The sequence below is a fragment of the Microplitis demolitor genome, chromosome 3 (genome assembly GCF_026212275.2).
Source record: "Microplitis demolitor isolate Queensland-Clemson2020A chromosome 3, iyMicDemo2.1a, whole genome shotgun sequence".
NCBI lineage: Eukaryota > Metazoa > Arthropoda > Insecta > Hymenoptera > Braconidae > Microplitis > Microplitis demolitor.
Window position 1 is genome coordinate 2,303,617 of NC_068547.1, and position 27,938 is coordinate 2,331,554.

Here is a 27,938-nt window from a genome sequence, read left to right on the forward strand (position 1 = left end):
CCCCTCTTGGGGAGCAGATACACGCAACTATACAAAGTTATTTAATTCAAACTTTTTTGAATACTTGTTCATTTATATATGACCTGTATGACCTTATAAACCACTATTATGACCTCGATATATTTCTGTCATGGGTTTTTAAATTATTACCTGGTAGGGTAAGTTCACGAACTTTTAAATTCATGATACTGAAGTTAGCCGCCTAATTAGTTTTGAATTTTTTCAAAGACGACAAATTATAAAAACAAAATATATCAAAAAATTGCACCTAGTTTTTTTAATTTTCTAGATGTGTATTTTTTTTTTTTTTTTTTTTAATTAAATTGTTGAAAAAAAAAATTCGAAAATTGTTAACTGTCTGCTAACTTCAGGGACATTTGAATTCGCTAATTATTTTGTTTGCTTATATATATTTGTGTTTTTGAAATCAGTAAATTAATTTTTAATGTCAGGACATATTTTTCCAGGTGTTAAATATATGATGATATTTATAAATCAGTAATAAATTTGATTTATATAAAAAAGTAAATTACAGTGAGTGACAATGACAGTGAAAGCAGGAGATAACTGACAGGTTGATGTTTTTAAATATCAATTTAAATTTTAATAGAGAAAATTAATGAGATGGTGTTTTTAAATTATTGCCTGCATATTTATTTCTAATGGTATGTAATTATTTTTTTATTTAGAATACTCATTGATATTTTTATTATTAAAAATAGAAAGAGTCCGATTTTTTTTTTTCATGAATTAGTTGCAGACTTTTAGAAGAAAGTTATTTTTAAATATGAATACTAAAATTTTGAAAAGTTATTTTTATGAATTGAATTTTTTTGGTAATTATGACAACGGCTACGCCTATTTTTTGGATAAAAAAACGAAGAACTGACAGATCTTAAACTTTTTTATTTTACAGTGAAAAAATCACATTTTCAAGGGTTTTCCTGAAAAATACTTATACATAATTACCTTTTTAAAAAAAAACCTTCATTTGTTTGCTGTTTTCAGTATCATAAATCCTAATAGTTATCAAAATTAGTAAAATTATTTTCTAAATATAATTTCCATAATTTAAAAATTTTGAAAATGAAGATTAAGATTTTGTGATAAAGAAATACTGCAAAATTTCATCAAACAAAAATAAATTAAATCTTTATCTTATAACGATTGACTGAATTGGCTCATATTTAATATATATATGTAATTATTACAAATAATATGAAAGAACTATGCCGACTTGTTTCAGTTGTTCTCAATGACGACATCGAAAAAGTATAAACGTATACATAGTTACAAGTATGAGAATATAAATGAAAAGAATAGAACGTATGATATGCATATACAGTATATTAGTTAATTATGCAGATGGTACAAGGCAGATAGGATGGTACTGAAGACTGAAAGCTAGACTTGGTTGGGTACTAGAACCTAGAGACAATTGTTGAGTAGTCGCAAGTGTCGGATGTAGACAAACTACTAACTAGATACTTAAAGGGTCAGGTGCTATCGATTAAAAACTGCTGGACAGTCGATGCCCTCTTGGTCTACATATAAAAAACTATAAAAGGATTCCCAGTCGATCTAATTATAGTCTGACGTAGGATTAATGCGGTCATTAAGAGCTGATGGCCAGGAAAATGCTTTTAGTTTTTATTTTCGAGGAAAGATTTTTAAAAATACTGATAGCAATCCAGCCACGGAAGTTTTAGTTTTTTAAATAATTTATCAGCGGGAAGCTTTTATTACTTTTTTAACTTTCATGACTTTGATATAAAGTTAATTGGAAAATTTATTGTTGTAGATTACAGAGGGCTTTTTATTATTGTGAGCTAAAATTAATCGATCGACCTCCCATAGAGATAGGAAATAATCTTAACTCGTGATTTCGGTAATCGTCGATAGATAATTCACGCCCATATTCATACTTTTTGCTGAATCATTGAATTTAGGATTTTACTCCAAGATTTATTTATAAATTAACATCATTTAGATACTGAGGACAACACCCACGATTTATATGGTAATTAAATGGACACTTTTACGTTAAGTTTATAAATATAAAGACGTAGTGTTAAAAAAAAATATGAGTTGATATACAATTTTATTTAACATACAATAGATTATTAAAAAATCGCAGTCGAGGGTTTTATTGTTATATTTATTTATAAAGATTTTCTGAAATAACAAAACATCTGAGAATAAAGTTTTGGAAAAGTGCAAATTTATTTCGATTGTACAGAGATGATCTTTACAAGGTGCGCTGATATTTATTATTATTATTATTTTATTTAATTATTAATAGATCTCATATATTTATAAACATCTTGAAGAGATCATCGTCTGTCTCTCGTATTTTCTTTCCATTGGTTTTTTCATTTTTATTTTATTTTATTTTTTAATTACTTTATTTATCTACGTGTCAGCAACTTTCAATGCACATTTATCCGGCCATTTAACAATAAATAAATTACATATACATATACATATACATAATTATTGTTACATATTTATTGCTCGTCTTATTTTAAGATGTATAAATTTAGGTATAAATATAAGTATAATTAGTAATTATAATTATAATTACATTATGTTGGTTAAATGAATATAAATTAATAAAAATATGTGTATAAATTATATTCATATATGTATATATATAAATCTATCCCGGACAGAAACAGACACGCAGAGATATCGAGTATTTAAAAATTGACAAATAGTTTATACTCGATGCATTTTATTTTATTTCCAATTTTTTTTTTTCATATATTTTTTTACCTACTATATATATTTTATTAATTCACATTAGAGACGACTAGATAAAATAGAATAAGCGTACAAAAGTTTGAGAGCAATATAAAGATTTTGATTAGAGATCTTGTAACTTTGTAGCATCGTTTGTTTTTTTTTGTTTGTTTTTTATCTCAGCCTCAGCTTTATTATTATTAAAAATTCTGACGGATTTCACATTATGTTATTTTATATTTTTCACACTCGATTTTATTAATTAAATAAATTAAACTTAAATATTTAATAAAAATAATCAGCTTTGCGTGTAGATTATGATTGTTTTCGTGTATAAATTTTAATTGTCACAGTATGTATATGTCATGGCCTTCAATTATCTTCATAATATATTATTTTCACCGTACAGCACCGTATTAAATAATAAACAATTAAAAAATATATAATAAAAATGATAAAAATATAATTAATAAAATAAAACAGTTACAAATGACAACAATATTTTTAAATAACTATGATATGTAAGCTAAGAAAGCATTACTAAAACTATATTACTTTTTTAATGTCTTCTATAATAATTAAATCGTCTCTCCGCATAACTATAAAGGCTCACATAATTCTTCTACCACAATTTCAGTACAATTCATTATTATTATTTATCTTATCCACGCGAATTAGATAAAAGTAGTAATTAGATGATTCAAACTATCGTTTTCACAATTGCCATGACTCTGTTAGATAATCTAATAAGCATTATTATTATCATTACTTTTCATTGAAACAATTCAATTAAAACACTCATCAATTTATAATACAATTTACAATAAATTCCATAAAATAACTCAACAATAATAATAATGCTGCTGTGATTGCAAGATCACTTTTCACAAAAATCAAATTATTATTTTATTTTATTATCCAAATACTATCCACAATTATTTTTATATCTATTCTTATCGGATTTATTGCAATTGACATCCGTTTATTTATACACAATTTTATTTATTTATTTATTAAGTAAACAACGTGCATCAATATCACTCAAATTTAGATGACAGTGTAAGCATTTATTGAAACCTACGTATGTCAATTTATTACAAATATGATTTTAATATACATATGAATGTTCCTACGCATTTGTCACGCACAGGAAAATGTTGAGTAGATGTACCATTTGTGGTCACGCTCTATTTTTGGACAGTTAATACTTTATGTTAATTAATCAAAAAGTATAAAATGAAATGAACATTGTAACAGTGTGATAAATGTATCTTTGTACACGTTTCAAAAATCAATCGTCATTGTCGTTTACAAATTATTTTATTTTTACGGAGAAACTATTTCTGATATGCTATGATGTCATAGTACAGCTGGACTATTTTGACTATATGCAGAATTGAAATACACATGGAAAAATTACCATTACCATGGTAACCATTTTTAATTTTTCCATGTGTTTATTTCAATTTCCGTCAGGTGACCAACATGGACTGGTTTTACTATGACACTATAGCATTTCAAATAGGAATAATTTCTCCGTGTATTTTTCAAGTGTCCAAAACTGGCCCTAGTGACCAAAACGGTATTTCTACTCTAAATAATATATAATTAGCAGTTTTTATAATTGATTATTATTAATATTATTATTATTACTATTTTGGTTTGGCTCTTGAAAAATTTTTGCGACCATTTAAATTGACCATGGAGTGTTATATAAGACATATTATATATATTTCTTTAAATCTTAGCCAAAAACACGCAGCATGCGCGAAGGAATTATAGAATTGCGTAGGCACTTTTAGGAAATACAATAATATTTATATGACTCACAGTCAGTAATTTGTTATTTTAATTTTTTTTAATCAAAAAATCTGGAATATTATTATTATAATAATAATAATATGAATTTACTTATTCTCATGATTTATGATTTACGAAGCAATGAGAACTAACTTTTATTTTTTTATAACTTTCCTACGTCACATAATAACTTTTCGCATTTATTTCAATTACACCAATATGAGTGATTAATTTTTAAGTGAACCACAATAACAAATCATTCTATAATCTATTATTTATTACACATTAAAGACCTACAGTTGTACAGACACAATCTTATTTTTTTTTCGTTCAATGATAAAATATTTAACTCTGTCTAGATACGCTTGTTTCATTCGAATTTTTTTTTGTTTTGTTATTTTTATTAGGAAGTATTTTCACACAAAATAATAATTTCTTTCTATAAAAAATCTGTCTCGATAGGCCATGCCCTTGCTAATTAATCCGTCATATTAGCGTACAATAAATTTTTTCAGTAGCAAATTGAAATAAAATAATTACAATTATTGTTTTAATGATTTCCAAAATAGTAATGGAAGTTAATGATGGTTTAATAATTTGTTGGCTTGGCTATTTTTGACTTGGCACTGTCAAATTATTTATTAATTACTTTATTTATTTATTATCATTTAGAAAAAAAAAAAAGAAAAAAAACTGACTGAGCATTCAAAGATTTTCTCGTATTCGGCCATTTGCCAAATCAAAATAGGCCGAGTTTGGTCCTGAGAAACTCTTTGATGGGCACGTAGTAGTGACTTTTGAACGCAATCATCTCAGGTGTTTTACGCATGCTTTCAAACACCGCCGAGTCAGTTTCAAAAACAATAACAATAACGATAAACAACATCGTTACTGTAAGAACAAATGCTGATACAAATAGACGTATAAATCTGACACTACGTAACGCACGTGATCTACTGGTACCACCACCGACAATAACTGATCTTGTTCCTGCACCAACTGGTTGCAAACAAAGTTTACTATTCTGTAGCTTTTGCATTTTTGGTACCGGCGTGACTGATCTACTTTGTGTTTTTCCAAGTCCATCCAGTAATTGACTTTCGGAGGACGAGTGATCGAACGAGTCTCGAAAGAAATAATCATTTGTATCACCGTCGCCCACTTGGCCTCCTACTGAAACAAACAACACACAGAAAAATAGTTACAGTAAAAGCTTTACTCTGTCAAAATAAACTTGGACAAGTATACATGTACATTTTTTATCATTTTATGCATTATTATTATTATTGTTATTTTTTTTTTTAAATATTTTTTACTTCTCTTTGTATTATTGTGTGAGTTCTCAGCGGTCGATACATTCGTCTGATTGTTATACACCGAATCGAGATTTAAACATCCGTTTGTTTCTATTGTGAAAAAGGACAGTGAGAGAGCACACACATATAAATATATATGTATGTATTGTACAAATATGAAAAAGTGGTGTAGGTATACAGACGATAAAGGGTAAAGAGGAATAGTTTAACTGGAAAAAAACATTTCAATTGAAGGAGAGACAGAGACGTAAATCGTGCACGTCATGGCTAAAAAATCGTGACAGACAGTGGCAAGTTTAAAAAAGGCGTAAAGGATAATAAAGCATTCAGTCAGTATAAATTTATAAAAGCAACAAATGAGTGCAAAATTCAGCGAGTTGTAAATATCGTAAACATATTTATTTTAAAAAAATAAATATCGTAGGTATTTTTATGATTTACAGTAAAGTAAAATTAAAAAAAAAAATTTTGAGTCTATATAAATGACGACAATCACGAGAACCTACCTCGTGAAATAGTCATTGGAGCTCACCTGGTTCGTGTCCATTTTTAACACTTGACGGGAAATCTTTGCAAGTGTTTCCACCGCCGCATGTTGAAGTATTTGATGTAGTGGCAGCTACAGCTGCTGCAGCAATTGCCATAGCAAGAGCCATTGGTCCATTTCTAGTTCTTGTGGAAATTATACTGCCATTAACTGTAGTCTTTTGTGTTGTTGAAGTAGTATTAGAAGTTGTTGTAGTATTTGTGGTTTCTAGACTGTCATTACTCAGTGTCGCATTCGTAATTTTGACGACAGACAATGACGGGCTTACCTGACTCTCAACGGGTATAAAATTTTTTAAGCTCTCGCGAGATTCCGAGCTATTAAATCCATTAAGACGTTCGGATGTCGTATCAATTATTGAATAAGTATTTGAATTTTTAATTGTCGGATTTGTATTGTTAGCACGTGGATTTATTTTAGATAATGCTGACAATGATGATGACGTTTTTATGGGTGTTCTAGATGTCTTAATAATAAGCGCCGTGGATCTTATAATTTTAGGACTTTTCTCAAATGAGTTTATTTTTTGTCGCACCACTTTATCGATATTTTTTCCCACAAGTTCTTCAGAGCCTATGACTATTTTTTGACTGTACAACGCCGGCGGGCGGCCAAATGTGTTCTTATTTGATAATTTCACTTTTTTCACTTGATTTGTGGTGGATGTGGTGGTGTGGGTGGCACTCGCATGCGATTCATTTTCGTCTACCGCTAAAGAACAGAAAGAAATAAAAAACAAATCAAGAGATACTAAAAAAAAGCAACAGCGAAAATTAAAAAATATGTAAATAACAAAAAAAGCTAAACAAAATAACTATTTGCTTGTTCGTTCCTGGTACACAATCAACTATTATTATTTTTAAATTATTGTTTCAAACGTATGTACAGATATATATAAAAACAAAAGTAGAAAGAGAGTAAATTTAAAGAAAAAAGTTGCTGTGCCCGGAAATATCATTCAGTGCGAGGCAAAATATGTCCAAAGCTAGGCCGTATATGTATATTATGCGAAATTCTGCTACCAACTACTTTTATTTACGAGAAAACTCAGAAAAGGAAATAAGGAAATACATGATATGTATACATATATATACAGATATATAAATATATTAAGGTGTAGTGTAGGTAGAAGAGACGAATTGCCATCAAAGTTGGCCAGAAACTTGATCTTCTGGTTTTATCGTAACTTGTGCATCGACCGCTTGGACTGCTCGATAAATTTTCCCTCGACACAACAATTTCCCCAGTGTATGACAAATATAAAAAAATCGTAAAAAAGTACATAAAGAATAAAAAAAAAATAATAAAGAAAACATTCTTCCGGCATGTACACTGAAGATAAAGCAGCGAGTAGACACACCGGAAGTTGTTTACCCGCATAAACCAGACAGTCGGGTGAGACGTGTGTAAGTTTGCGCAAGAAGTAGCGAAATAGGAAATAGCAATAAGCGTTGATGATGTAAAAAGAAAAGGAAATGATAAAAATTTTGATAGGTGTGATGTGTGTAAGAGCGTTATTCCTAATGGATGCTGCCAGCGATTTAATAAGCGATGATTACCCACCGTTATTTCTCTTGGCATATATTTCTTGGTCCTCTGATACAGTCTCCAATAGTGGCAATGTATTGTCAGGGCAATAGGGAGAACTAAGGGGAACACCTGAGGCATTTGCTCCTGCCTCAGCCATACCAGCGCCGTCTAAGCCCGCGCTATGGCAGCTTCTTGGCAAACTTGAATATCCTATTTGAATTTATATTAATTATTTATTAAACATAACTTGACAGTTATACAATAATTGGTTTAATAACCAGTAATTATTATCAACTATACTTTATGCATAAACGATCTGCGAATGTACTTACGAATTTCAATGAGATCTTGGCTCGGAGTACTTGGTGTTGCCGGTACACTACTCGCTTTTCTACGTAGTCCAGCACTCTGACAACGTTGGACTGTTCCGTCGCCTTTACCACGCAGCGATGAAGCCTCTCCGGAACCCGCAGATGCCGCAGCCGTTTCCTCCAACACTTCCCTCTCCGTTCTCCCAGTGTACTTAAACTTGGTGCCCCACGAGAATATAGATCCTCCGCTTACGACTGGTGCGTCCGAGGCTCTGGGCAATCTGCGTGAAAATTACTTCAATTTACAGCTATTCTATGTACACATCACGCTTCCTCATCATGCATGTCGTTTTTTTAAATTGCGGAAAAATCGTAGCCTTCTTTTGTGAAGGTAAACAAATAGGAAACCCTCGTTGTTGTTATTATTTTTATTACTGTTAAAGAAGCTATTAAAGTAAGTAGTAAAGTAGGTGTCAACGGAGGTACAATTGTAAAGTTAAATTACTTTTCCTTTGGTATCAAAAAAAAAAATGAATTACTTTTCTTCCGTCTCTATATTGGAACACAATTTATATAAAGTCCCTCTACTCGCTTTCCTTCTCTGATATCCGATATCATTATTCGCCGGGGTGATGGTTAAAAGTATTATATATAAATAAGAATAACTAGTAGATGGAAAGAGAATCGTTGAGTCTTCTGGCAACTAGTTTAATTGGATTAATCTACAAAACGATTACATGGCAATTAGTTAGCTGTTTAAATCCGATTATACGATGGACCGAGCATCAAACAAACAAACATCACATGACAGGCATTAATTATCTCAACTAAAACTACCAGCAATTAATAATACTAATTACAATAATAATAAAAATAAATCTATACTAAAATATATATTGATATTTGTGTATATAGGTAATTTACTTACGTAAAAAATAGCATCTGCTCAATAGCACATCTCCATACGTGACGGCAATTGGATCCAGTCGGGCACTTGAAGCCGACGGTATGTTTTTTCTGAAAGTACCGCCAGACTATTTTTGCTATCGATATTTTGCTATCACTACTAACATATATATGTATATAAATATATTAAAGTCAATATATTTTTTTTACATAACTTACATATGGCTACTTAATATATATTTTTTTATCACAACCAATACTTGTGTAATTATTTATACCTCTATCTAAATTACCATTAATGATAAAGCGCGAGTAGAAGCTTCGCTAATCACTTATATTATCAACTATACATAATGCTCTTTTACACATTACGTAGGCGATATATGTACGTCAAGTTTATAACAGAAAATATATATATGTATATATAAAAAAAAAAGAATAATGTTAATAAAAGTGTATTACCCACACGAGAAAGCGACGACGGAAGTGGGCGAGTGAAGAGCAAGAGAAAAATAAAATAATACGACCGCGAAAAAATAAAAAGTCACGGAAAAATAAAAATGTTTTGGTTGTCCTAGTCTTAGTTTACGTCGTCTTGCTCGTCGTCAGTTCCTGCACACTCTCGCGAGGTTCCGGTGTGTTTAAGAAAGTCTTTGGTCTACGACGTGGTTGGCGAAACATCGAGGCGACTTAACTAGCTTTACTTAATGCAATCTGGTGTATTCACAGACACTACTCACCTTCGTTCTCAAATCCTTGTTAGTGTGAAGAACCAGCCCAGCGCGGAGAGACCGAGAAAATAATAAAAAAAAAGAAAAAGGGGATAATGATAAATAAATAAATAATAAGTAGAAGAGGGGGTTGGTAATGAGATTAGTAGAGGGTGGTGGTTGTGTAATCGTATCAACGACATTGAAATAGTACCATGTAACACGGTATTCCTCTATGTTTTCACTCGGCTCTCTAACACTTTTTATTATAACATATATGGATATATACAAGTAATATTTTATTTTTTTGCTCCATTTTTTTCTCAGAGCGCATGCACCCGAATAAATACGTCGACGACGTTATGAAAAAGTGTACCGACGAACCTTTTGAGCCGTAGCATAGTAACACAAGGTCGGCTTTAGACCAATTTATTTCTTTATATATATATATTTTTCATTTTTTATGCCACACATACACTCAATTTATTTTGTTGCATGGAGAAAATGAGATTAATGCCGGTGCTTAAGAGCCGTGTGATGAAACAAGAGGTATTGTTGGTGTTATAAAAATAGAAATAACAAAAAAAATATTTTTATTATTATTTTTTGAATTCAGAAAAGTTTTCTATGTAAACATAAAGTTTCTCGTGACTTTTTTGCGCTCTGTATTCAGCGAGTTAAAAAAGAAAAATAAATTATTTTGCCGCACAACAAAATTAATAATCTAAAAAAATTATTTTTAAATCAATTGTGTACTTGGAGTAAACAATTTTTTTCTATCTTGATGTTTGACTTTTACCGTAAATGATTTATACTCTGTTTTTTCTGTCGCAAAACTTACTATATTGCTGTTAAATTTTAATTTATATTTGTTTTTACCTCGGTGATGGTCAAATGGACAATAAACATTTTCCCCTCGTAATTTATTTTCTGTACTTCAGACCAGCGAAAGTGATTTGTCTGCCGTGAGCCCTGAAATGTGAGGATTCCGTGATGATTGATTCCTAAGTACAACTGGGTCCCTTTATGATCCTAGAGAAGAGAAGTAAAAAGTGATGTAATGACAAGAGACAATTGCCGCAATGAGTCATTTTATATTGAGAGCAAAGCATTTGTGTGCGAGTGTGTGTGAGTATCAAGTATTGCTGAAGTTGCTCACCTTGACAGGATGGGGATCAACCGCATAGGTGTCAAGTTGAGACGCTAGCCTGAGAAAATGAATCTCCGCTTGTTCAGCAGTAAAACCCTTGAGCTGTGTTTGATGTAGTTCCATAGCTTTTTCTTCGATGGTCTCTGTCTGCTTGAGCAGAAGCTTGTGCTCAGAGATGTAATTGCCCACGTGGATCTCCGGATCGTACTCGCCGAGCTCATCTGATTGACCAAGACAAATGTCATGTAGTAGATAGCAATATTATATAGCAGTAGTAGTAAACCTATGTCTTTATCGACGTCTTTATCTTAATTGTTTCTCCGACAGTACATAAAATAGTAAAGACTAGGAATCCTTACTGTGGAGTATGCAAGCTGCCAGCAGCGATGCCTCTCCTGGACTGCAGTACAGTCGTCCATGCAGAAGGTCCCTCTTGAGTTGCTGATAAATTTGATATCTCGTAATCTCGTCCTTCAGCCTCAGGGGATCTGGTGGGTAGAATTTCACGCGGAAGCTGAACAGAATTGGCTCCATATCTACGATAAATTTACGCAAATACTTATTGGCAATTAAATGGTACCCCAACTGCACATAATAGTGTCTCTTTACTAAAATTTATTACCCAAAATAATTTTTAAAATATATGTCGTACTAAAAGAAACAAGTTGGATTTTTTTATACCAGCCGTGACTTTTAGTCTAAAAAAAAGTTTTAATATTTACAGAGAGTGAGCTCTGGAATTCTACGGCATCTTAAAGCCGAGAATTTAGAATTCAAGGAAGACATCTCCAGCACATCTTGTACAGTCTTATCTAGTTGGTATGAGCATACACGTGTACGTCTCTACACAGTCTAAGTACGGTCTTTGAAAATTTGATGCGACATCGACCCAACGAGCCAGTACCTACATGTCCATAAACTAAATAGAAAATATATAAGTGCGCGTGCTCATACATCGCGTACCATCTAGTCTAGACTCCTACAGTCTTGATACATATATATATGTATATATATCACCCACTGGTCTATTGCTACCGTTTTACGCTTGGTCTCGCGACCCTACACCGTCAATTGAGACCTTGTACCCACTGTGCTACTGCCGTATATACTTTTTACCTCAGAATTGAATCAAAGAGAGCCCGCCATGCTTATATAGACTACGAACGGTAAATGGATATGATTTAAAGTTTTTTTGTGAATATTGATACCGACCTTTTACTTGCTTGATCACCGACTTCGCTAGGTCCAGCCAATGCTTTAAAATATATTTATTATATCAATGAATGTACGAATTAAAATTAAATTTAAAAAAGAAGAACTTACTCGTTGCCTGCAATGATCCACGAAACGAAGTCCAAAGTAATCAGTCTCAATGATGTTAAGTTGTTTGCATACATACTCAAGGATATATCTTCCTTTGTGCTGGGGCTGATGGAATGAAAATTAAAAAATAAGTATACATATTTTTCTACATATGATCAGTACTTTTGATACAGGTGTATTTTAGATTATATATATAGTTAGCAAGAGAGAATAAGTCGTTAATTAAACTGTTGCGTTTTCTAAGACACGCGATTGCACCAACTAATACTAAAGATCTGCAGTATTTTTTTACACATTTTAAATTTATGTTCTTAATCACGACATCTTAAGTATATAAATATTAAAGAAAAAAATAATAATTTGTAGTTGAAATTAACATGAAAAAATTATAATAATAAAGTACACATCATATTACCCCATTACATCACATACATACCCCGGCAAATTAAATAGAGTGAAAAAAAAAATTAGCATAAACGTTTTTGCGCATTTTTTTTTTTAATCAAACGTGACTCTGCAGAATTTCGCCGGCGAACGCGAGAAAAAAAGATGAAAATAAAATAAAAAAAATAAAGAAGAGCTTAAGCTTAAGCTAAAAAGCCTAAAAGCATTAAGTAAATAAATAAAAGAACCGTAATGGAGGAATGAATTATTTTCAGGTTGTATGTCTGGTTGTATTTATCGTGTTTAGTCATCAATACATCAGCATCATTAACTATTACAGTCTATTTTTCATTATATTTTATTGTACAAGTATATATGTATGTCACTGTATAATTATAATATCGAATGACGAGTAAAAGAGACAATATAACATATAGACATATGTTTATTGGTCGAGCGACCACGCACCAGCTTAATGACCAAAAAGACAGGCCAAGGTGATCTAGAGTCTAGAGTCTCGTGTGGTCACAACACACCAGTATAATAAAATATATACAACACAATATTTATCTATATATTAAATAACATTGCATAAATTTTGGATACTGTACAGAAAAAGGATTCGCTGCGCAAGAAAATTTTCTTACCCCAAGGAAATTTTTTGCTGTCAATTTAAAATAGAAAAATTTCTTGGGTCGAGTAAAAATTTTTTCCTTCAAGAAATCCTTTTTTTTTTTTGTATACAAGTAAGAAACATCAGATGGGTTTTGCGGTATTAGAGTGCAACTGTGAGTTATATTAACTATGTATGTAAACTCGTATTTTGTATCGTGTGTCATACATATGCATAAGTATCCAATCTATCCGTCAGCCACATGCATATGTATTTGCATCCTGTAAATATAGACCTTGATTTTACCGTGGAAATCCTTTGTTATCTTACTTTCTCTCTCGCTATCCCTCTCTGTCACTTTTATATCTCTGTTATCTAGTTCTTCTTTTACTTTATCTCTTTATCTATTTATTTTTTTATGTCCTCTGACTCTGTTTGTAATATTTAAATTCTTTCTCTAGCTTTTTACTGACCTTTTCCCGTCTAATGCGACAAACCCTCACTTTATTAAAACGAGTTACGGAAATTTCATCATTGTTACCCGATAAATTTATGTACCAAGTTAGAACGTACTTTTAATTGCCTCTCTTGAATTATAACATGTCTGTTATATTTTAAACATATATATGAACTTTAATGTCATCTATATATTTTAATAATGAAATTTAAATATGATTGTTTTTTTTTTTTTTTTTTTTTTTTTTTTAAATGACTTTTTTTTTTTTAATTAATATTGTAAATGTGATGAGCAATTTACTAAATAAATGGAATTTTTTTCTTATCTCACAATGCGATAGATACGAATAACGACTGATGATAAATTAATGATGAGCTGATAATGGAGTCTATTTGTAGCGAATAATTACGTATGACTAGAAAGTGTTTCATTAATTAGTAATTATCATTAGAAATATATGCTACAAGAGATTTATAGATTATATTTATATATTTAATTTGTATTTTTGTACCAGCCCCTACTGTAAATAATTTTTCAAATAAAAACTCCTTCATTACATATTTAAAAAAATAAAAAGTTGACAAAAAAGTTTGAATTTAATGTCAAAAGGTCAAGATAAATTATAAATAAAGTGACTTAATTAGCATAGAGACTTTTTTTAACAACCAACTAACTTATAATCAAGATAAATTTATTTGGAGCCATGTCATCGGGTCGGAAATAAATAATGAAAAAATTTAAAAACTGATTACAAAGTTACGACAACTGTTTACTAAGAAAACTCGTAAGTTTTGAGAAAACAATAACTAGTTTCAAAGAAAAAAATTATTTAACCCGCGCGTCAATATATGTGCAATTATGTATTTTTGTAAATTTACTCTAGTTATTTTGTTGTGTGACCAATGGGTATTTAGAGTAAAGCAGAGACAAGTCAATACGTCAGATCAACGTAAACTCCTACTCCCACAAGTTTAACATATATATATAAATTTTCCCCTAGGTTGCATGTTGTATTGACAAGGGTGGAATTAGATTCGAGTAAAGCGGTACGTGTTTCACAGTAATGGTATTAATACATGTATGCATAAAACATAACTTTTTACTCTACATCCAACAATCAGTCGTAGTAATATGACATAGTGCCACAATAACAAAGAATGCATAAAGCTATATATACAGTTATATATTTTTTATGCCCATATATATCTATATCTATATAAGTATATCGTTTACTGGCTATAACGTAATGTCTTCTCTTTCACTCACTCTTTATCATAAAATCTATATCCATTTCCATTTTTAGCCGGAGTAGTAAGACCATCATAAATATTTATTGAGTACCCACGCGAGTCAATTGTAATCAATGACTTTGTCGTCAATTTCTCTGTGAATATTCATTCATTGTTTAAAAAAAAAAGAGATAGTTTGAGTTAGAAATGAAAATGAAAAAAAGCTCGAGTAAAAAAGAGAGTGTTATACATACTGGCGTATATGAAGATAAAAATAAAATAAAGAGGGTATTGAACTGAAATGGAATAACTATATACATTATGCAGAATAATTGTGAGCAAGTGGACACTTGTGCTTGAGTAACTTGATTTTGATCGAGTGGCCATTGTCGCTGTTGGAGAATACTCTTGAAACAAAACGACGTTAAAAGATCTCGGACGGAAAAGAGAGAGTAGAGATAAATAGGAGTAGGAAGAGAAAGGAGAAAAGAAATAGGAAGAAGAAGAAGAAGAAGAAATGTTGAAAGATTTTTTTTATAAATAAAGGGGATAGATAGAGAGTGAGTAGACAGGAAGAGTAAGAGAGATGTCAAGGAGGGGGTGAATGTTTCATCCCCCTCATAGTTGGTTGCACATAACCGAGGGATGAGAAATGAGAATCGTGCCAAAAATAAAAGCCTTGTCCCACATCTCACCAACGCATATATGTATCCTAAAAGAGTGTGAAGATAAATAGTATTTGAAATAATAAAAATTTAACGTTGTTTTTTTAAATATTTTCATAACAATAGTTTCAAGTGTACTCGTCGCTCTCTTACATTGTGTTATTCACAAAATCGATTTTTATATTCACACACTCTTACTCGCTCTCTCATTCTCTCTTTCTGGCTTTGCAAGAGACACATAATACAAGAGCAGGAATTGATGTTCCACGATAGACTCGTTCAGTATGTATATCAATGTGCTCTGTTATCAATAAGCCGCGATTTCACCTAGGAAAATTTAATACCAAGGTTTCCGTATTTTATTATCCTCCTGCGCTTTTCTTCCCTCATTATTCCCTCTGCATTCACACAAATACATAATACATTATCTGTCAGGAGCTTTGAAGAATTTATTCCACTGAAAAGAGTACCAGTTTTTTTCTTTTGAGATTTTTTTTAATTCAAATTAGATTTATCAATGATATGAATTGCGTGTCTCATTATTGCGTGAGCACGTTAAATAATTGTTTTGTCGATTATAAGATTAAATAATGATAATAATAAATAATTTATTACCTGAAAGTCACAGTGGATAATTTCGGAGTCGTCAAGTAATCGAATAGTGGCACGATGTACCACCGTAACATCGTTTTTGCTGCCGAATTTCAACATTTCTGATCTCAGATCGTCACCAGAATTATCCTCCCGGCCTTCATCCCTTACACCCCCACAGCACCACACACTTGACGTTATTTAAAAAAATTATTTTCAAAACTTACTGCAACATCAATATTATTTTATCAGAAATCTTGTTGCTGTATCTGTTATTTATTTTTTTTTTAATAATAATAATAATAATAGTAACAGCTATCGAAGATAAATAGACCCGCTGAGGAGGACTCTCTAACACTGACAGAGAGAGAGTTCCTCAACGGGGACACGCGACCGGGCTGTTACTCTCCGAAGCCGCGGGTATCGACTATCGACGAGACTACGGGTCGTGAGTATGAGCAAAGTCGACGAGGCATAGCCGAGTAAACTCGTATAACGGCTTTTTTTTTTATTATCTCAGCTTTATTTAATATTTTTTGTTTATTTATAATAAATATAAAAAATATTATCTACTTATCAGATAGGTGTCACTCGGACACATCGGACTTAAATACTGACATTAGAGCATTCAAATTATCCTGTTTATTTTATTATTTATTTATTTACTACTGTTTGTTGTTACTTAGTTTATGAGCAGGGCTCATTTATTATTTTTGGCTTTATTTTTAAAAACTAAGCTTGTGACGGGGGAGAGAAACCGCTTCACTACTGAGTGTTTTATGCTGATACGCTCTCAGACTCTACGCGCCGTCGCGGGCTTTGAATTCACCCGCGCATGCGCAAGCTCGCGCATGCGCGCTAAGAAGATCCTGATGGTTTTTTTAGAGGGACGGTATCTTTTATCCAGATCCTCATGATGATGATGCGGGTGGGTGATGACAAGCCTGATGATAGACACAGACTTGATTTACGCAGGTATAGAATAACAATTAAACTAATTACTCATATTCCAGTATAATTAGAGACCAAATTTTTTAATATTGACAAAAGTAATTTTTTTAGAGACAGTTTATTTTAATTTCAACAGATGGCGGTAAATAATCTGCAATCTTGGGAATTGAATAATAAAAAAAATTTTTAAACTAAGAAAATAAAGCAAGTATGAGTAATTCGAGGTATTTTGAATTTTAATTTTTTTTTAAATATTTTTTAAGGTAAATATGAGAAAGTTCATACTCAGAAATTTTTAAATTAAATTCTTAAAGGTTCAAAATGCCATCCTAGGACCTAAGGACCTAAAACAGGAATGAAATTTGAGGAATTTACTTCTCTGGCCCGTTTTTGAAATTTCATACCTGGGGTTTCTCTCAGGAACCGCAGAAATTTTATTCTTCATGAAAACGGCGAATATGTCAATCAGGATTCTGTGGTCCAGATTCTAGGCTTCCAATCCCCATTCAAGAAATCGGTACACTATCAATCAAAAAAGCGCAAATTTAAAAATCTGCTCAGTGCTACCTGCTATAAAATTCAATTTTTTTTTCTTTTCTATAGATAGCAAGAGTTCCATTGATGATTTCATTTTTTCAGAACTTTTCTTGAATTCTATTCCTCAAACAAGAGAAATACCCATTGAAGATCACCAAAGGACAAAGGATTCCTTGTTTTTGGTGGCACGTAATTAATTCAAAAACTCAAAGGTAACTTCATTATTGCCAAATGATCATCAACCCACCTGCCATCTGTTATCAGCAGTAATAAGCTTAAACAGAAAAATGACCGCTGATAAACCAGTAGCTGTTGAAGATTGGCTGGAAAGTTTAACAGGAAGGGATGAATGTAAAATATTTGAGTGGTGGGAGATCAGCCGGGAGCGTTGAACAAAGGTCGTCCGCGTCCTGAGAAGTGCCGGCGAGTAGACCGTACAAGACACTCACCAGCTCGACATCAAAAACTATTAGTGGTACATAAGATACCGTAATCCAGATCACATCTCGTGAGGTTTAATAATACAAACTATTACAGGCAGAGTGGCGGTGTTATTTGTGATAACATGGCAGCGGCTACCAGCGTTGTCGTTCTCGATCGGGGCAACAATACCACCTGCACTATTAATTTACACGGTGTGTTGTGTTTGTGTTTTCACAATTATTACATTTATTTAATTAAATTTTTATCAAACATATATCTTATATATTTATCATTTATTATATTGTACTTTTCCGGGTGTGTGTGCTGTCAGTGAAGGCTGTCCAGTTGTACTTAATTAACTTTTTTCTCCCTTTTTTTTTAAATCATTAAAGTCCGTCTCACCGACCTCTAACTCTTTTGCGCTCTCATCCTTTTTTTTTAACTTTTTTATACCAGTTCATTATGTCATTGAAACTGTAATGTATATCTATATCTATATATTTTTTTTATACACATACATTAATCCATATGTGCGTTTTTTTATTTTATAATTGCGGTGTAGACGGAGCGAAAATAAAACTAAGCGCGGGATTTTGCTACCACGTGTAGTTCACTGTGAGATCGCGGGGGTTTATGAGCGTATTTTTTTCGCAATTTAAAAATTTAAAAAATCCCGCTTTTTTTTTAAACTGACACTTATCACTTCAAGTTTATATTTTTATCAGTAAATAATGAACGTTTTAGCAAAACATTAATTAATAATCATTTTTAAAATTAACATAGTCGGTAATAAAAATTGCAAATTTATAAATCGTATGACAATATTATTACACATGAGAACGGAAATAGACGCGTATGTTTAATTCAAATATTTTTTACTAATGTATGATTAATTTTTTATTCCTAGGAGCTACAGTAGTTTCTTGGAGGGTTAACAATCAAGAACAGCTGTTCGTTAGGTAAGTATTTAAATATATTCATAAATAAACATAAATTTATATTTTAAAAAATTTAAAAGAACGAAAATAACATAATCTATTGAGTTAAAATTATAAACAAAAATATGTGATGTAACATAATACAATAATAATTTATTAGATAAAATAAGTGAGTTAGGAATTTTATCGGCAACCTGCTGGATACAGAGAGAGAGTGAAGAAAAAGAACCCGCGTAAAAAAAAAGAAAAAGAAACGTATCCAGGAAAAGCTTACACACTCCAGGACGAGTGTAGAAGGGTAGCGACTACCTCAGGATAAAAAACTAACGGGAGAAACGAGAAACGGCATCAACTCGACATCAGTATCAGAGAGTGGTAGTAAGGATGTGTGATGTGTGTTCACTAACGGCTGCCTTTCATCTGTACACACATTACACATATCTCAGCAACTAAAACCTACAGTAGACACGTTGGTATTTTATTCCCATACTTATACTCGTACATAAATATATAAATATATGTATATTGTATATGTATACCAATACCCAAACTAATGCGTATATTACACACACGTGGGGCATCATCATCCGTATCCATCGGTCCCCCTGCTGCTGCTACTGCTACTCTTCAAACAATGCGACGATCAGAAATGCAGAAATTTTTTGTTATTACCATCACAATCCAACAGTAGTTTTATAAATATATATGAAGAGTGAGGACTGTTGGGAATAACAAAATAATTTATTCGCTGATTCTTTTAAAAGTCAAATTTCGACCGAGTTTATACACACACTACATATGTATGTGTATTATACTCATATTATAAATATATATACATATGTGTATATTAATTGTTTGTAGATAATACTTTTATTATTCGGTAAAGTTGTCTCTTGGACACAATTACCAGTGATCCATTTGTTTTTCAGAGCTTAAGAGACGGGCTAAAACCGTCGATTAATCTTGGACGGTAAAAAAGTAAATGGAAAGGAAAGAAAAAGTATTATGTGTAAGGGGAATGCTGAGTAAAAGAAGAGGATGACGATCGTGGTGAAAGAGTTTCTGTAGCTTCTGAAGAAAGATCTTATGCACTGACGATTGATCGGATAATCCGAAAGTTTTATCGTGGATTCCGAGGGTTAAATAAAAGAATAAAAGAAAGTAAAAAGGAAAATAGGTTTGAGTATATAAAAGTGTATTAAAGTTTTAACATTGTAGGAAAATTTTTCGTTTGATTGGAGGGAGCGACTGAATCCAAGTGATCAACGGGAATTAACGTGGCTTAGTATGTACGTAGTATTGGATAAAACGAGTAGAATAGAATAGAATATAAATGTTGGAGTAGAAATAGTAGGAGATAGAGAGGAAGAATAAGAATAAGAAGATGAAATTGATGAATTTGGTGGTTTGGTTCACTAGCAAGCAGGCCATCAGAGTTAGAAGAGGATGTTGTATGTGTGTTTGTGTACAGACACACTGGTGAGTCTGTGAAAGGAGGGAGGGACAAGAGGGTGGCACTGAAGTAGAGAGCAAGGAAACAAGAAAGCAAGAGAAATAGAATGAGTGAGACAGAACACTAATGATGCAGCAGCAGCAGCGCCTGGCGTCGTCGTCGTCGTCGTCCCTGGTTTTTGTCGTCGTTATTCTCCTTCTCGCTCCATCTCCCTTCATATCATCTTGTTCTTCTACACTCGTCTCTTCGGCTCGTTCGTCGGTTCGTACGATTTGCACATACCATTTTCCAGATGAATTTACAACTTTAAATTGTTACAACAGCTAAAACACAACTAAATTAACAAATCAACTTGCCTTGCTGTTAGCTTAGTTGTACATGAGTTAATACACCGCTTTTATTCATTGATGCTCAACTTTGTCCATTAAATTCAACAGTATGTTGCTTTACGCTGGACCCTACTGCACAATATACCTCTGTTATTTGTAATTATAATTTTATTTTATGTAATTTATTTTAAGGAATGGAATATATATTATCCTTGGAGAGGTGCGTTGCCCGAACACAAGAGAGGAGAAGTACACATATATATAAAAAAGGGGGGAACTTCTGGTGAGTTCTGCAGTTGAAAGGGAATGTTGTAGAATGCCGGCAAAAAGCGTTCAGCCACTGAGATCATTAGTCTACGGTCTTGAGCTTATAACCAACAACGTACTACGGTGTGGTGGTATACCGGGTGATGAGACACGATATGCTGTGGAGATCTCGGCTTTTGGAAGCCCGAATACTGGATCAATTGATTTAATGTAACTGACAGATTAGGAAACTCGCTGAGAAGCGGCGAGAAAAATTTTAAAAATAAAGAAACACGTGGAATACACGTGGAGGTATTAGCCACCAGCTTGGACCACATGTTTCTCATACATAAATATATATATAAGTATTTAGTAACTTGACACTGACGTAAATTTAAGTTTCTAAAGTATTTAGTCTTTGAAGTTATCAGCAAAAATGATATGATGATTCATGGCGGAGCAAAAAGAGCTCTGGTGTTATCGCGCTCATTTGGTCAATCTCTCACGATCAAGCTCGAGTGTATCTCGAGACTCGAGATGCTGTCGTGTGGTTGTGTGGCAGAAAACGGACGTGATGATGTTCTCTTTGTGCGCCGAGAGAAAAATAAATGCGTTGACCCCGTAGTACTAGTGAGAAATGCCAGTGTACGTGGTAATATATTTAAAGAGAGAAGATATTAAATGAGATGAGATGAAACCAAGAGAAAGAGATTGAGACAGATAAATAAATATGATGGAGATTGGATGAGAAATTGTCAAGCAGGAGATGGTAGTATTGTGGTAGATATAATAGTATGAGAAATAGTTGGCTGCGATAACAACTAATGAGGTGATTTCAAGTGCCCAATGCTGGAGCTGCAACTGCCGGTTGTGGTCGCACTCTCTTTCAAGCACCAAAGTCGCTAAAGTGGATTTATGCGAGTGGGCTGGGAATCTGTCGGATTCCTCAGCAGTGATGTGATGACTTTGATTAAAGTCTTTCACGGATTTTCATAGATCCATTAAATTATGTCATCATGACAATTGCCGGTGATGATGAAACTCATAAAGGATTTATATTTTAAGGGGTTTTGTATTTTAAATTGATAACAACTTTTATTCCAGTAAAGTATAATTTGTTATGGCAAATTAAGAGTGTAAGAGTGGACGAACTGGAAGAGTCAGTCTGTCGACGAGCTACAAAAGATATATAAATAGAGGGTACACGTCGAGGCATTGTTTCTTGCTAACTTTGGTTAAACAAAGTTTCGCGGCGACTTCGGCGGCAGGGTGGAAAGCAAAGGGAATCAACGTGAGGGCGGATCGTCCGCGGGGACAGGAGATGGTGAAGGGAAAAAGGGATGATAGTGTGTGTGTATACATCCATCTACATGTATATATATGTATGTATGTGTAAGTGTGAGTGTGAGTAGAGGGAGAAAATTCAAGCCCGGTGGAGCAGCAGCCAGCCCGGCTAATCGCAAAAACCGCTGGCTTTGCTCTACACTCGCGCTTCAAACAGGCAACTCGTAGCTACTACCTACCGGGTGGCTGGCTACAACATTTACAGCACGTGGTCTCGGTTCAAAATTATTCACGCTCAATTTTATGAAATTATCTTGAGACACGACTAAGTTTTATTTTTATTTATAAGTTATTTTGAAACAAACTTTAGAAAATTCATCAAGCTTGAGTAATGATAATTAATTAACTTTTTTATCTTTCAGTGCCCGTAACTGATAGCAATGAAAGTAAAAAGAAATATGTAAGGTTGAGTGATCTCGAGGTCGCTGCCAATCAACCGGAGATCCGGTGTGATTTTCATTGGTTAATTTCGAGAAGAAAAGAATCATGTCGATATCTTCTTTTATACGTATAAATATATATATATATATATATATATATATATACTACGGATAGTGACGAGAAAGATCGAGTTGCGGTAGCCAGTAGCCGTGAAATCAGGACATGAAAGAATAAAATAATTATTTATTTTTTCTCTGGGAATTTTCAAGTTCTTGTTCTTTTTTTTCCACACCCATTGAAAAAACATCGTCGCCATTCACTCTGAGTGAAACAACGAGAGACAAGACAGAGACTAGGGTAGATTTATCCCGATGAATCTGCGGAATTGGGATATTGGCGTTGTGCAAGTAACGCGTAACCGTGGGGCTACAAGCGATTGTCGAGAAGCGTATAGTTAAAGCGTACACAGAGAGTACACGGTGAGCATCAGAGGATGGAGGATAAAGGACAGAGGATGATAGATAGAGAAAACAAGTTTAGTAGTGTGGAGGCTGAGTAGAGAAGCAAAGCAGAGTGGCAGAAGAACCGAGTCAGTATGGATAGGAGGTGGAGAAGAGGAGGAGGTTGGGAACTGCGATGCCCACAAAAAGCACACCAGACAGCGGCGATCGTTTTTGTTGGGCGTCAGCCGCGTTCTCTACCATCACCACCGCCTGCAGCTTTGCGCTACATCGCTCCCCTATACACTAGTCTTCTACGTGCAGACCTTTTGCCCGTTCCACTCTTTGGTATATATGATGCTGGTTGGATCTCTTCTTCGTCTTCTTCCTCTTCTTCTTCTTGTGCTTCTTCATCGTCCTCGTCCTCGTCCTCGTACTCACGAGTACCAGAGATACCGCCATCACTTATTTTCTATTCGTCTCTCCCTCGTACCATCCCGCGGGATCTGATCCTACTACAGAAGATCGATCGTCGGGATTAGCTAAAGTTCCTTCTCCTCTGATTTAGATCTCTCCCATCAAATCCGGTCATGTCCTTGCTCAAGTTTTTACTGTCGCTCTCAATAAATCAACTAAATCATCCGATTTAAGTTAAGACGATTCATGGAACGAAAAATCTATGCCGAATTTTTTAAATTAAAATGCCAACAACTTTTTAAACTTTGAATTATCATAGACAGTTGTCCAGGTGGATTTTTTGCATCAATGCGGGGTAATGATGTGGACATAACTTGGTGGAGGGAGGGATAAATCGAGTGCAGTTTGTAATATGTAAATTATTAAGCAAAGTTTTTCCATAAGTTTGTAAAAGAAAATCCATGGGTGAGTGAACCGAGTCAGAGTGGATCGAATTTCCCTCTCGGACACGTCCGGTCTACCGTGAAATTCTCCCGCTCGGTGGTGTAAATTAGTTGGTCACCAAGAATTGTAAAGCAGCCGTCGTGCATCTGGTGTATATTTAATGTCAAGTAATAATAAATGAGTCCTTGAGTGCAAGAAATAAAATGGAATAATTTTAAATGAAGGCACTAAAAAATTTTAAACTTCATGGTACCCAACCCACGAGGTATTTAAACTAGTGAGCATATAGCTCAGAGCATTACAAGTAATGAAAAAAATATTTTAAAATAATATGAGATGTCGATGATTATACGATTCAGGGATATTTACTGAGAAGCATTAGTCACGTTTGTTTTCTTGTGTTACAGTAAGCAAGCGGTGTTCGACGGGAAGAAGGCCATTAGAGGTGGAATTCCATTTGTCTTTCGTAAGTATATTGAGGAAACGAACCGAGACACGCAACATCACAATATCTCTTTACTTTAAATAAACCAAAAACAAAATTATCAGTACAAAACAATTGATTAATTAATTAAAATGTAAAAAATCGGGAGTTAATTTGTAGTAAGTATGGATTTTTAAATCCAAATTCGCTCCCGCTCAGAGTTCTGGAGTTTTAAAATAAAATCTCTCCTTAGATGGAGTAAAGGGGGAGTTTGTTTTTCCAGGAGTGATTTTGGAGTGGACTGGATTTTATTTAAATTTGATCTGGAGTTTGAATTCAACTCTGAGTTGAATAAATAAAAAATCGTCCGCTCCTTATTTACTCTAGATTTAATTCGCGTTCACTCAGAAATTTTTTTAGTGTACGTTAATTTATTTTAAAAAAAATATTATTATAATTACAGCTCAATTCGGAGCGTGGTCATTCGGACCAGGACATGGGTTTGCCAGGATCATGCGTTGGAATGTTGAAAAATCACCTGAAAGACTACCGAGTGGTGATGTCGAAGCGATATTTTCAATAATGGACAATGAGTTCACTCGTTCCATGTGGAATTATCCGTTTCGATTAACTTACAGGCTGATTTTACGTGAAAAAGAGCTTCATTTTAATATTGGCGTTTACAATCCCAGCAAAGAGCACACTTTCAGCTTCAATTTACTTTTGCACACATACTTCAAGGTTCCCGATGTTAGAAGGTGTCAAATAACTGGTCTTCATGGCTGTACTTTCATCGACAAGGTACATCATTAATTACACTAATTAATCCAATTATGTTCTTGTTATTTAGTACTCATAGTCTCTATGTATATATATTTACTGACGATTATTTACAGACGAGGGATAATCAAATCTTCCAAGAAGGCTTAGACGTCGTTACCGTCCGCGAGTGGACTGACAGAATTTATCAAAATACTCAGCCCGAGCATATAATAACTAATGTAGTGTCGGGTCGTAAAATGCGCGTTCAAAAGTACAACTTTCCCGACACAGTTATTTGGAATCCGTGGCAAGAAAAAGCTCGAGACATTCCTGACTTTGGTGACGACGAATTTCCAAATATGATTTGCGTCGAAAGTGGACACGTCAGTAGCCCGGTTATACTTTTGCCAGGAACTGCTTTTGAGGCTAGTCAAATCCTTCAGGTAATTTGTACTTATTATTGTCTGATATCCATACCTAGACCTAGACCAGATCATGAAATATTAAATTGCCATTGACTTATTCATTAATTGATTTGTGTTTCTGGTAAAATGTCTGCTATTATTATTATCATTTCCAATAAGCAATAAATGATAAATTGATTGATTTAAAAGGTCATGTGAGTAGAGGGTGGAGTATCATCGAGCCAAGTGCCGTCAAATAATTCCGTCACATCGGACCACTTTCTTCCTGCATCGGGTACTTTGTCACCAGCGCGGCCACGCGCAACTGTTGGTTGGCCGGCCAGTCCACCAAATTGGCTCTATGTTCAATCTCCAATGCAGACACCCACGACACCTAATCATCATCATCTTCATCACCACCACCACCATCACCATCCGTCGCATCATTACTCAAACTGTATTACACAGTCTTGTTCAATCTGTTCTCTCAATCTCTAGATACTTTGCTGGTATAAACAAATCGTGTACCAGCTTGTCAATCAATTTTTATCAGATAGTTTAAACTACTGTTATTATTATTATTTTTATTTCTTTTACTATTAACATTGCGGTATAAGTAACGCAGTTTATCAGGTTGATATACATTCCCAATAGATTATTCCTTGGGCGTTGTCTCGAGATGACTGGTGATTTTATTATTATTATTATTATTATTATTATTATATTTACTTTAATCCCGTTGATGTTACAGATAAAGCAATGGTGCTATTGTAAGTTACTGTAGACTTAGATATAGAGAATCATTAATTTAATCAGCCCACCGACTTTAAATCGTAGGGTCTGTTTTTGTTTCTATTTTTATTAATTATTATTATTTTTACCGTAACCGCATTTACATGTGAATTACAAGCAATAGTAAATTTTAAATACAAGATTAAGGTACTCTCAGACAGTACCCCCACTTTTTAGAATTTTATTGCTATATTAAAATTTAATTAATTAAAAAAAAAAAATTGAAACTTTAATTGTAAGAAGGATAATGTAGAAGGAATTTCGCCGAGATTAATTTAAAAAAAAAATTACTTACAGTTGATATCAATTAAGAGTTAAACGAAATTTTGAAAATAAATTTCAGTAAAATTTTCATGTCAATTTTTAAAATTTTGTAGGCTAAAATTTATTTTCAAAATTTCATTTAACTCCCAATCAATATCAACTTTAAGTAATTTTTTTAAAATTCTATTTCTCGGTAAAATTACTTCTACATTGTCCTTTTTTCAATTAATTAATTAAATTTTGATATGCTTATAACAATCGAAAGTCATTTAAAAAGTGCGGACACTGTTTAAGAATGGCCTTAATTTAAATTTTAATTTATAATTCTACGACATTTACTGTCAGTTCTTATCTTCATTGCAATACAATTAAAATATCAATAGAAAAATATTAATAACCATTTCCAATAATAGTAATAATTATAAATCAATGTAATTTTTAAAAAATTATTTTAATATTTTGTACCCGTGTCGCTTTCTCATGAAATATTTAAATCTTTAGTTGATTGTTATTGTTAAGAATGCGATACTGAAAAAAAAAATTAAAAATGTATACGAAGAAAAAAAGAAAATTGCCATTGAATGAAAATGTTAAATATTATTAATAAATTAACATCGAGTTGCAGCGGCTTTTTTTAGATACTAAATTAATATGATACAATAAATAAGTAAATAAATAAATTCGTAAAATTTTTCATATTAATTAAAACGATGATAATTATTACTGGATAGTTTTAATTGTTTAAATAGACTCAGTTAACTACAGTTTAATAAAACAGTGCAAGTAATTGTAAATAGATAATAATTCAGATGTTAATTATTCGCGTGAAAATGCTGATAATTAAAAGTTATAAAAATTAGTTTTTGATTAACTAAATAATGTGTAGTGATTAATTGAAATTAAAATTAATCGATAATTATTGAAATATAATGCGTACAATTGCATTTTTTATCTTTCCCATATGCGCTCTTTGTTTTTTTTTTTAAATTTACAACAAAATAAAATCGTAAAAATAATAAATATATAAAATTCGTATAGTTTACAATAAAAATATGATGGATAATGATAACAATGTGAAAAAAATGTACTCTTGATAGGGAAAGTGCAATAAAAAT

General features: G+C 32.7%; 2 protein-coding genes across 4 annotated transcripts; one reads left to right on the forward strand and one right to left on the reverse strand.

The window, feature by feature from the left end:
- Window positions 1-2,199: 2,199 nt before the first annotated feature.
- Window positions 2,200-17,026, reverse strand: LOC103568841 (FERM domain-containing protein 5). Of its 2 annotated transcripts, none has more exons than XM_053737729.1 (12): window positions 16,299-17,026; window positions 12,336-12,440; window positions 12,225-12,267; window positions 11,372-11,548; window positions 11,022-11,233; window positions 10,742-10,894; window positions 9,893-9,907; window positions 9,175-9,263; window positions 8,268-8,527; window positions 7,969-8,145; window positions 6,391-7,116; window positions 2,200-5,712 (listed from the first exon to the last, which is right to left on the reverse strand). In XM_053737729.1, exons 1-12 carry the CDS (start codon window positions 16,392-16,394, stop codon window positions 5,282-5,284), a joined length of 2,484 nt encoding a protein of 827 aa, XP_053593704.1. In that variant the 5' UTR covers window positions 16,395-17,026; the 3' UTR covers window positions 2,200-5,281. The 2 variants fall into 2 exon arrangements, with proteins under 2 accessions (XP_053593704.1, XP_008544058.1); XM_008545836.2 differs by having other exon boundaries at window positions 2,200-5,715.
- Window positions 17,027-17,179: 153 nt separating this feature from the next.
- LOC103568839 (uncharacterized) lies at window positions 17,180-27,920 on the forward strand. 2 transcript variants are annotated; one of them, XM_008545835.2, is made up of 9 exons: window positions 17,180-17,249; window positions 17,362-17,449; window positions 17,540-17,742; window positions 17,829-18,397; window positions 19,093-19,144; window positions 24,585-24,643; window positions 25,065-25,402; window positions 25,498-25,806; window positions 25,978-27,920. In XM_008545835.2, exons 4-9 carry the CDS (start codon window positions 18,328-18,330, stop codon window positions 25,984-25,986), a joined length of 837 nt encoding a protein of 278 aa, XP_008544057.1. In that variant the 5' UTR covers window positions 17,180-17,249; window positions 17,362-17,449; window positions 17,540-17,742; window positions 17,829-18,327; the 3' UTR covers window positions 25,987-27,920. The 2 variants fall into 2 exon arrangements, with proteins under 2 accessions (XP_008544057.1, XP_008544056.1); XM_008545834.2 differs by having other exon boundaries at window positions 17,207-17,249; window positions 17,337-17,449.
- The last annotated feature ends 18 nt before the right edge of the window (window positions 27,921-27,938 follow it).

Excerpts from the sequence above, each read along its gene's own strand:
- LOC103568839 (XM_008545835.2), top strand. The coding sequence starts at position 18,328 with ATGGCAGCGGCTACCAGCGTTGTCGTTCTCGATCGGGGCAACAATACC. Across the intron at positions 19,145-24,584 it reads CAAGAACAGCTGTTCGTTAG|TAAGCAAGCGGTGTTCGACG; the intron begins GTAAGTATTTAA and ends CTTGTGTTACAG. Across the intron at positions 24,644-25,064 it reads TGGAATTCCATTTGTCTTTC|CTCAATTCGGAGCGTGGTCA; the intron begins GTAAGTATATTG and ends TTATAATTACAG.
- LOC103568841 (XM_008545836.2), bottom strand. The coding sequence starts at position 16,394 with ATGTTGAAATTCGGCAGCAAAAACGATGTTACGGTGGTACATCGTGCC. Across the intron at positions 12,268-12,335 it reads TGGATCATTGCAGGCAACGA|CATTGGCTGGACCTAGCGAA; the intron begins GTAAGTTCTTCT and ends TATATTTTAAAG. Across the intron at positions 10,895-11,021 it reads TTGATCCCCATCCTGTCAAG|GATCATAAAGGGACCCAGTT; the intron begins GTGAGCAACTTC and ends TCTCTTCTCTAG.